The sequence below is a fragment of the Carassius auratus genome, unplaced genomic scaffold, assembly GCF_003368295.1.
Source record: "Carassius auratus strain Wakin unplaced genomic scaffold, ASM336829v1 scaf_tig00029941, whole genome shotgun sequence".
Taxonomy (NCBI): domain Eukaryota; kingdom Metazoa; phylum Chordata; class Actinopteri; order Cypriniformes; family Cyprinidae; genus Carassius; species Carassius auratus.
The window spans coordinates 52,605-64,162 of NW_020525810.1; the positions used below are offsets into that span (position 1 = coordinate 52,605).

General features: G+C 38.8%; 1 protein-coding gene across 1 annotated transcript; it reads left to right on the forward strand.

Moving 5' to 3' along the window:
* Positions 1 to 1,987: 1,987 nt before the first annotated feature.
* On the forward strand, positions 1,988 to 7,302 carry LOC113079960 (matrix metalloproteinase-23-like). Its single transcript, XM_026252206.1, has 8 exons — positions 1,988 to 2,548; positions 4,052 to 4,194; positions 4,383 to 4,522; positions 4,628 to 4,795; positions 5,722 to 5,886; positions 6,188 to 6,298; positions 6,446 to 6,572; positions 7,071 to 7,302. The coding sequence occupies exons 1-8, from the start codon at positions 2,471 to 2,473 to the stop codon at positions 7,264 to 7,266; spliced, it is 1,128 nt and encodes a 375-aa protein (XP_026107991.1). The 5' UTR covers positions 1,988 to 2,470; the 3' UTR covers positions 7,267 to 7,302.
* Positions 7,303 to 11,558: the final 4,256 nt, after the last annotated feature.

Consider the following 11,558-nt stretch of genomic DNA (forward strand, 5'->3'; position numbering starts at 1 on the left):
AACATTTTTTTGGGGGGAGGTCAAAACTCTTTGGTTTCAAAATATCTTCTTTTGTGTTTCATAGAAGAAATAAAATGCATGCAGGTTTTAATTTTTGGATTAACTATTCCTTTTGTTTTTTCAATGGTTGGCAATTGAGAAGATCATGTGCTCTTGTCATTGCTGCATAGAATGGCTCTACAAAATACAAGATAAATCTGTTTTATTGCTTTGACATAAGCCACACAAGGGAAAAAATCAGTAAATGAGACGATTAGGAATGCATACAAGCACGTTTGTGGGTTCGGTTGGTTGCTGGTGGTCTGATTTTGCTCCACCGTTCTAGCTGGTTGGGAAAGGTTTGGAGCTCTTTTGGAGGGACGGGGTGTTTGTGTGGGAAGTCACTCATTAGTGCGAGTATTTAGGCTGATGTCATGGCCAATCATCAAGTGGGTGCAGGAGCCAGAGGACCTACTGATGGATCGATGGCCAATTAAACTCTCATCTCTCAGGGCCCCTGAAAGAGAATCTCCTGTCCCGCTAGTCTTTTTCTCCTCCGTCCTTCCGTCTCCCTCTCCCTTTCTTTTTTGCTCGTTCCCAGAGTGAGTGACAGGGAAGGGTCGAGCAGCCCCCGGTTCCGCAGTCACCTGGAGTGCAGCCAAAGCCTGGGCCTCCTGCCAAATTCAAAACCACTCGCAAAAGATATGAGGCTGCCTTTCACGTGCCCTTCTCCAAATCCATGTTTCTCTCTGCTTCAGGAATGCCATACTTTATGTTAATGCAGCGTTGTCATTGCTGTTCGAATGACACTGACTGACAACCAAGCATCGGCTCGCTGAATACTGACATGATTGCCTTCTGTAGAGCTGAATTCAACTCGTTTTGTAATCGATGAACTTTGGAACACTGATGCTAAAACAACACTGAGATGAAAAATGACACTATTATCTTCCACAGAGCTGCTTTACAGCTCAAATTAAGTTAGTTTACAACATTGACACTAATTTTTGACACCTGTTTTATTAATGTGTAGCTGCTTTTTAAAACAATCTGTAAAGTGCTGTATAAATGAACGACTTGCCCTTCAATGGCATTGTGCTTCTGTATATGTGTAAGCAGTTGTAATTTGATTAGCCATCTGCGACTGAATGGGTGCCCAGTCTTTGTTTGGAGAACAAGACTAACTTTTTAATAAATGCATCATCTTTTAGACGTCAACAAAGAAATGCATTATGAATGTGAAGCCTGTACACTGACCTTGAAGGTCAAAGAAGATATCCATCATAAGTGACTGACTTCCTCTCAGAGACGCTGACTTCTCTCCATACTGATGTGAGAGTAAAGTAAAGCGCTGTGAAAAGCCCTGGCTGTTCCTGAACCCTGCGAAGGTCAACCAAACTAATGAGGTTAGGGCTAGAGACTGAGGGCCGTTTGGCCATGAATGCCATGAGTTATGCCAAAATCTGCAATTCCTCACAATGGATTTTTAATGAGCGCAGCTTATGCATGCTTAATGTGTGGCCCTTTCAAAATGCTCTCTTGCATGTTGACTTGAGATGTGAGTTTGATATCACTGAAACTGCAGAAACAATGACTCTACATTTTGGAGTTCAAAGTGAGGCACGCTTTTAAACTTTCAGTGTTTTTCTAATGTTTTGTAGAGCGGACCCAAGGTATCATTATTATTATTATTATTACTATTTTTGCAGGAACCTGTTGTGTTGTACTGGAGGTGTTGTTTAGCCTGCGGTGAAATCCAGATATACATTCATATATCTGTTGGGAAAAATGAAGAGGAATTCGCAGTAATTTTTTTTTTGTTTTTTTTTGCCTAAAATACATTCTTTTCCCTACAGCTGAATTTCGCCTAACAAAAAGCCTGCTAAAATTTTATTTCATATATATGATTTTTATTTTAGATTTCGCTTTGTGTTTCCGCCGACACGCCCCCCGAAAAAACGCCTTGAAGCAGCGCTAACATTGTGACGTCACTCAGGTAACATGACCACCTGGGCTACTGTGAATATCGCTGTTCCAGAATTTGGCAACTTGAAAATGTATAAATTAGCCTACCCTACCTTTATTTCAGGTCAATGTGAGGAAAAAAATGTGTTTTTATGTTCAAATGTTCTTTCATGTTTTTGCATGCGTCGTGAAAACACAAGATAGGCTGCATTTTCGATTATCACGCTGCTCTGAGATGGTAAAGGGAGGAGATGAGGAGGAGGAGGACATTAGACTGGAGCAGGGCGGCGCTTTGTGCTCCTGCGGGATCCTTCCTGCACCCTAGAAAGAGCGAAAGTTCAGAGCAGAAGCAGAAGAGCACTAAACAAACCCGTCTGCGAGTGTTAAACACATTCAGCTGTCTGTCCTGCAGCGCGCGCCTGGATGCGGCTGGTTGTGTGGAAATACTTTCTTACTCAAGAACATATGGATGAAGCTCAAAGTGGAAAGGAATTGCCTTGAGGAAAGTTGTGTGATTTAATTAAAGATGCTCTGGGTTTGTTCCTGCGCGCTGCTGCTGCTGCTGGAGAATGCCGTGACCGCGCCTGCGTGGAGAAAAGCCACGGTAAGCATCTCAACTTCACACTGTTCTCGTGAAACCACTGGAATGACATGCACAGGCTTTTAGGATCCTTCAGGATAAGTTTAGCACTGGCATCTGGCGTGCGTCATTTAAACTGTTTCAAACTAATTATTAATTTCATACATGCATTTTTAAGCAGAATAGCCTACTAGAATGTGTTTAGTTTTACACTGCTAAAAGGTGGTATATTGAAGCAAATATTTGCGTTGAAAAATAAAATACAATTGGTGTACGATTTAAACACACACACACAAAAAGTACATTTCATAATAATTAAATAGTACCTGGTGCGTTGTAGCCTATTAAACAATACATTTTGAAATACTTAATAGTATTCTCTTGTAGAAACCAGAAAAAAACACTTTACTTGCTCATTTGTCAGACTGAGACATTCATTGGCGGTTCACTTGCTTTTTTTTCTGGAAAGAGTTGTAGAATCTTTGCAAAGATCAAAACGAGGAGGAAGAGAGAGGGGGGGAGTGTTGAAGGTCACGGGGCGCGTTCACGTGTGTGTGTGTGACAGATCTCCAGAGCTTCAGTTTCACGAGTGACTGACAGCAGATACTCAACCACAACTCATATATATGTGACCCTGGACCACGAAACCACTCATAACATAATAATAATAATAATAGATTTTTACAGGTATATCATCTGAAAGCTGAATAAATAATTTTCCATTGATGTATGGTTTGTAAGGATAGAACAATATTCGTCAGAGATAGAATTATTTGAAGGGTGCAAAAATCACCTTGGAAGTTTTCCAAATGAAGTACTTAGCAGTGCATATTACTGATCCAAAATTAAGTTTTGAAATGGTAGAAAATATCCTAAGGTTTTTTTTTTTTTGACATAAAGAGATATTGCTACAATTGTCTGACTTTAGACTAGTTTTGTGGTTCAGGGTCATATATGTTTGCTTTTTTGTGTTGTAGCCTAATGCAAATAAAAATAGATTAATTTTTAAAAAGGGTGCTTAGTACGAAAAAGTTTACTTCAGAAGGATTAAAGTGTTAACTTAATGTAACGTTTTCGATGCTTAATTTGCATGTGAAATGAAATTAAATGAGAGTAGCTATTAATAGTTTATATTTAGGCTATGTTAAGAGCAATTAGTAGGAATACAGACATCTTATGTCATTTCATAATTACATCATAATGTTTCAGAATCCTAAAACTTGTTGATTTCCACTGTACGCATGTCTACTATCTTGACATAGGTATGTCAGAGTTATTCTGGACCTTCACAGATATCATGGTTGCTCAGCACATGCTTCCTGGATTGGTTAACACTGTGTAATCAAGGTCTTTGCAATCATTTGAGGAGGTTAGGTCTCCTGAACTGATCATATTAACAGTACTTTAATGGGTCAGAATCATCATTTGTGTTACACTTTGGACTTTGTGTTTTGCTAGATGATGATATCGCTCAACATCATAATATCTGCCACTCTTTCAGCACACCTTCTCCTGTCTTCCTCTTAGGTGGCTAGTATAGTAGTGAATAAAGCGTGTGTGCAGACAGCAGCAGCCGTGGAAGAGAGATCTCATCGAGGTCAGGTCCGATCCAAGCGCTATGCCATCAACCCACTGGGATACAAGTGGGAGCATTTCAACATCACCTACAAGTGAGAGAGACACAGGATATATACACACATGCCCGGACAGGTGCATGATATAATCTGGGGTTCAGATGATGAGGGATGTTCTGTTGGGCTTTTGTAAAATTTCATTCTGATTGTTAGCAGACACAGAGACTCTGAAAGCGTGTCATTCATTTTTGGCTGGAAGTAATTTAGATCTTTCCCTCTTCAAGGATCACAAAGTTCCCCAACACACTGAATAAAGATGACACCCGCAAAGCTATCAGCATCGCCTTCACGAAATGGAGCGATGTTTCTCCTCTGACTTTCACTGAGATCACCAACCCCAACAAAAGTGCTGACATCACTATAGGTAAATAAATGTGCGGGAAAAGAGCCAAAACATCAGGCATGTGCACTTTGGCAGGCTGACAGAGTACTCTGTGCAGTTTATTAACACTTCCTTTCTCTGAGTCAGGCTTCTACACGTACAATCACACAGATTGTTGGTGGTCTCCTCTGCACCCGTGTTTTGACGGGCTGAACGGTGAGCTGGCCCACGCCTTCCTTCCCCCACGAGGAGAGATTCACTTTGACAACCATGAATTCTGGATTCTGGGCAAATCCCGCTTCAGCTGGAAACAAGGTACAGATTTAATGCATTTTTAATCAAATGGAGGGTGTGTGTGTGCTTGTCAGAATACAAATATTACTTATCTGCTCGTTGATCCCAATGTTGAAAACGTTGATTTTTTTTTTTTTTTTTACATTTTTGCCTCAATAAACACCTAATTAATAGTCAGTAAAGTAATTGTTCAGTTTAGATACAGGGTTGGATTATGGGATCTCAAGTATGGTCATGCAGAATAATGCTTTATAAGCACTTATAAACAGTACTAATAAACAGCCAACATGCTAGTAATATTCATAGTTATTAGTGAAAATCAGTCCTTAAAATAAAGAGTTAATGAAATTAAGTATCATTATCTTTTTTTAATTATACAAGTACAAATAATCAAAAATAAACCTACATTATAAAAAGAAAAGAAAAAGCATGCACATCCAAACCCTGAATTGGGCTCAGGTGCAGGAGAACAAAACAACAATAAATGGAAAAAGAAATTAGACTGCACACTGAAATTATACCTCCAGGGTTTATTAACATTGTGCCTGATGAAGACCTGGCTAGACAAACCATTGTGCCTTTTTGTAAATCATGACTTCAGTATTTTTCCATTAGAAAACCATTAGACACTGGTTCATGCGTTCATCAGAGCGATATCATTTATTGGCAGACCACTGGATTTTCACACTATTTGGAAGTAAGGTTTGAAACACTATGATATAATGACATCATGTGACTTGGGGAGTGTGATACAAGCTCTGAACCACTGATTTGAAACAAAACATTCATGAATGTTCAAGAAGCAGTTTTTTAAAGAGTTCATTACTAGTTCACCTGCAATTTCAAATGTTTAAACTCACATAGAAGGAACATACTGTGAGGAGATATCTTCTAAAATATCCTCCATCTATTGTTCTTTGATTGGATGGCGTGTTGTCTCGGGACAGGTGTTTGGCTGAATGACCTGGTCCAGGTCGCTGCTCATGAAATCGGTCACGCTTTAGGCCTCTGGCATTCACGGAACCCGAATGCATTGATGCACCCTAATGCAACATACACGGGTCAGAGGAACATCGCTCAAGATGATATCTGGGGCATCCAGCGCCTTTACGGTAAGCATATTCTGAAAAGTCACATATTGTGACACATAAACTGTAGGGCAGGACTTGGTTCTGTGAGTCAGTTGTTAATTGGATGTTGTGGGCATGGCATTTAAAAGTGGAGGCGGAGTTCTGTCCTTTTCACCAGAAGATCCAGTTATTAAATTTTTATTAAACATTATGAGGTCAAAAATGAAACCTACACGGATGAATTGTTAACAGTAGGTTGAATTTTTATAGTTTGAACTTTAAAAATAAGTGATTTTGAAACTCTCCAAAGTTTCTATAATCTGCATGTGTGTGTTTGCTTCAGGATGCATGGACAAGAAGCGAGTGTGTGATCCTTGGGCGCGGTTGGGTTTCTGTGAGAGGAGGCGGAGCTTCATGAAGAAGAACTGCCCGCTGCGCTGTGACCTGTGCTACGGTGAGACAATGAAAACATCCTTCACTTCCACACAGTATTCTTCATTGTGCATGTGGACGGACGGCGTCCATTAGCTGAAGCAGTAGTGATATTATAGACTCACACAGTTGTACAGCTGACTCTTTAACATGCTCGTTTGCTCCTCAGAGCCTCTGGACGCTGTGTCTACACCGACTCCTCCTCCTGAAAATGTGAAGATCAAAATTGTGCCTCGTGGAAAAGTTGTGGGCTTCCGCTGTGGGACAAAAAACACCAGAGTGCCTCCAAAAGTCAGGTAGAGCATCCTGTTGTAAAATCTTGAGAATAATGAGAATAATGAGAATAATATTTCTATAACTACTAGTAATATTTCAAGAGGAACACTGAAGTAACTTAGATTTACTTGTTTATCCAGATAAATGCTCAAATGTGAGTGTCAAATATGATCATCAGGCTTTTGAGGAAAGTTTATTTGTTGATCTCTCAATCATTTTTGTGTTGCATCACATAATATGTTTTGCCCACAATACAACTACAGAGTTTTGATCATGAAACGGAGCATTTAAAGAAGTATTGAACACATCACCGTTTTTCTCAGTGAATGTGTTTCTAAAGATGCTGTTGACTTGAAATTTCGAAAGGCATCGTTCAAATGCAGTCCTGGTTTTATGTTGATGCATTTATCTTTGTAGTGTAACAATTACGAAATGCATCATTTTATGGGCTTCATAGAAAGTGCTACCCTTAGTTTCTGTCCAGTGTATCTCAGCCGCTCCGTTTCATCTTTCATCAGCTGGTATAAAGACGGGGAGCAGTTGCTGACATCCATTCCTGGCTATATTGTAATTAAAGATCGAGACCTGCGGCTCGTGGCCAATGAATTCAATGAAGGCACGTACACCTGCCGCATCCATCGGCGCGGTAATGTCGTCTCTGCCAACTCATGGGCCATCCGGCTGAAGCCAGAGCAGTCGTTCAACAACAGCTGAAGGAGCGATGCTGATGTACTGATCTCACGCTCTACCTCCAGGGCTGTACTTCGCTGAGGTACACACAGCTCAGAGTCATAATGACCGAGTCAGGGTCTCCAGCCTTCATAACGCTGAGATCCAAGACAATATTTGGAAGGACCACCTGTTTTCTTATGTACTTCGGCTGCAGTGATGAAAAAGGTGCTTTTTTTATTATAAGGTAAACATCACTTCTGAGGTATGATATTTGGTTTCGAAGATGCTTAAAAAAATCTCTGAAGGTTAAAAACTAATTGCAAAAAAAATCTAAATCTTCACAATGCATGTGAAGTCCCCAGTTTTTCAGTAGCCTTGACTTGAGTGTTTTTAAGGGCTGTTCACACCATGGGACTAGAACAACAATAACTGTTAGTTAATAACTGTAAGTCCACACCACAATTATGAAAATAACAACTGAAGTGAAAAAGTTTGTTTGTTTAGCACTTTGAAAAAAAAAAAAGTTTTAAAGCAGCTTTACAGAACAATCGTGATGTTACTGTTTATGGCGTCTTATATTCAGGCCTAATAGCTGCATTTAGTAGATCACAGCTGGGCAATTTTATACATAGATAAAGAAGAATATCAAGCACTTTAGGTTTGTTACATAGTACGTATGTGGATGAAGATGGATATGACCATTTATAACTTTATAAACAACTTTTATAAACCCCTGTCGCTGTGGACACTCATATAGTAATGGCTTGTGGTGTGAATGGGCCTTTAGCATGTTAACTGTAAAATTATTTTAGTTTAAATGAAGTTGGTTTTGGTGGCCCTCAAAAGTTCTCAAATAGCCTGAAGTCCCCAAGTTGAGAAGCACTTCGAGGCAGGTGTGACTCTCAGATATGAGAATAAGAGCTTATAAAAAATTCATTCTAGAAAAATTAATTCAAGAAAGAACTAGTAATAGAAATGTGAAAGCAGAAATGTAGCTTGAAATATGAAACATCTGCATCTGATGTCAAGGCCATTTAACTATTCAAAAGTGGTAGGTAAATGTTAGTTGTTTTTTTTTAATTCATCTTTTTCTAAAATCATATGTTATTAGACATTAAAGGTGGTGTATTATATTGTGTTTTTTGATCCTCAAGCCACAAGACAATACAGGAAAATGTGTTTTTCTTTCTACAGTAGATGGTTTAGTGATTCACTGGCATTATCCACACAGTCCTTTTGATTCCCAAAGATCATCTAAAACAAATCAAATCTTAATGTTTCTGATCACAAGAATGACAGTTTGTCTTTTGGTCTGCTGGCAAACAAATTAAATCCTACGGTCCTATGTACACATGTAAACAAACAGGTCCTGGTACTCTTTCGGGTTAACTCTGTCTCTCAGTGGGCTTGGGTAATGTAAACATTCAGCAAGCAAAGCTTTTCCAAAAAGACTGGGACCCGTGCCACGACTAGCACAGGGTTTAACTGGAGATGCCAGACGCCATCACTGCCAGGCCCTGAAATTATTACTGAGAGAGTTCATATGAGGAAAAACACCTGATGAACTTTAGCAGAAACATAAAAAAGGTCAGAAAGACATGAATATTCAAAAAGTATAGACTTTTAATATGGTAACCAGCTTAAAATGAGAAGAAACATTCCAGAACTATACAAAGACAAGCGATCCTGAAGTTTTCTGTCCTGGGATCCCTCCCCCATCCTGGAATTAGTCTCAAATTTGGCCCCTGTTCAAGTATGAAAAGATCTGGACAATGAAGGCAGGTGAGGGTGAGTTTTATGCACAACCGAAAACGAGATTACATGCAAGCAGACGCATGAAAAAAAATAAAGAGGCGTTAAAAAAATGCATAATTATGCAAGTTCCAGCCCGAATACGATCCAAGGAATAGGCCAACAATATGAGCCTTTTGGTTTAGTGGTGTGTGGCAAATCTCCCAAAAGCGAGAGGGAGACGTGGGGTCAGAACCTTTAGAAAGTACGGGTGGAATAATTTGGTCACTATTGTGCATTTCAATACATTTTTCGTATTCAAATAAATCTTGAGCTAGTCCATCCTTCATTTATATTCTTGGCTACTCAAAATGGCTTAAGGAAAGCGTATAAAACACGAAGAGCTGCTTGTGAGCGTGATTTCTAGAACGGATGGGTCCTAGTCGTCCTCATCTTTGCCCGTGTATTGTGCGCCGCTGTGATGATGATGAGGAGGAGGAGGAGAGAAGAGTGGTGAGGAGGTGAAGAAGGGAAGACAGAAGGGGGACGGCCTATGAAGTTATTTTTGATTCAAAACAACTGAACACCTGTGGCAGTGCGATTTGTAGTTGTAGAGAAAAGCCACACATGTGTATCAGTAAATTTGAAGTCACAGAGTGAAATGTTTTAATAGTTGCAAACCTGTATACTTTTTTCTCTCTCACAAACACAACACAACAGTTACACCTTCTCAAATTCTTCATTGCAGGTGCACAAATCCTATTCTACAAATCACACATTTAGAAACTCGTACGCTCACATTTTTGAAACAATTGCTGCAGTGAATGTGGTGCAAAACGCATTTACACACCCGCATCAAGAAATGTGCAGTCGTGGAGGAATGTTGAACATCCGCAAATCAGTACGTGAATTCATCAAATGAGAGTTGCACACTTGTAGAATATTTTCTCAGAAATGTCTTGTATATTTTTCTAACACAAACACAAAGTACATAACTACAGCTGCTTGAATCTGCTGCGATGAATGTCAAACACTGTTTTTCGCTTTCAAGTGACAAGTTTCGCGCTCTCCCTTTTGCACCGAGATATTTGGTTCAAAAGTGATTTGTGCATCTGTAGAGGCAGTGGGCGGGACTGTTTAGAGATTACAGAATTTCAGCCAATCAGAAGAGCTACTGAGCCGGTAGATATATGCCCAAAGCAGTTTTACGCCCCTGTTGTTCCTTATGCGTCCAGTGGGGGGAGGCAGTATATTAGTATATGAGCCCAGTCATTTATAAGAACAGCAGACCATATCTATATGTATGATAGCAGCAGACCTTCTTGAAGCCATACGGATGAGGTATGTTAAATAATCTGCTAAAGTAATTGTTGTTGATTGTATTGTGTAATGATGCAACATTTATTATTTATAAAAGATTGATCAATTAAATAAGAAAGAATAGCGATATCAATTCAAAAGATGGATCAGTTTATTTCGAGAGGCAAAAGTACTTGATTGAGTCAGATGTTCTGTCTGACTCAAACTTAACTAACCACAGTCTATCATCAATGGACAAAAAAAAAACAAAAAAAAAATCAAAGTGACTTGACACTTTTTCCAAGTGTTCCATCAATATTGTTCATTGAAGATCAGGAGCGAATTGATGTTATCTACACTCAGATGACTTCAATTTTGGATGGCACACCTACACACACCCACAGTGACCAGATCAGATTCATTATGGATGTCCCTTTCCAGAGGTATGGTCTTGTGTGTTAGTTGTGCTCTGCATGGTGTCATATTCACATTGTTTTTAATGTCAAATAGTTTATCCATAATGTTAGATCATTGCTATAAAATAATAGTTTTGTGCTTAATATAGAAAAGGCACTTTTGATTTTGTTGTAAAAAAAAATAAATAAATAAAAATGCAAAATGATGCTTGGCTTATTTGGGCTGTGATAAATCTTTCTCTGGTAGTCCATCATCTGTGCTCTTGCTGTTGTGAAACGTGTCCATCTTGGAGGCTGAGGAGAAATTCCTTCGAGGACCTGTCATTGACGCAAGGTACTGTAAGGATCCTATAAAGGAAAAAAAAATTGAAACATGACATCCTGCCATTATTTATAAATAACCATTGTTTCTACCACTATGCAACTTTTGCTTTTTTATTTATTTTTATCAGTGAGTGGGATCACTTTGACCGCAGGATAAAGAAACAATTAAAGAAGAGTGGCAAGCCATAGGAGAGTCATCTACAGGAGTCATGCTGTTAAGAAATAACCAAGTCATGGTGTTAATAAATATTTTTTTTTGTGAACAACAATATTGTCTTTCTTTTAAATGACCCTTGGAACTTTTAGAAAATGGTTAAATTGTGTTCATAAAATGCTATGTAGAACATGTTCTGTTGCTGTATTACGAGCAATTGTGAATTGTAAAGCAAATATTTCAATTAGGATCCATATGATTACACAGTACTGTATGTCTATGTCTAATGGCCTGAATATGGTTAATATCTAAATATAACTTAATATAAATTCACAACATCATATATCAGTCAGTCTCCTGTATATAAAAACAGTTTATAAATATATATAAATAATACATTTACAGTAGGT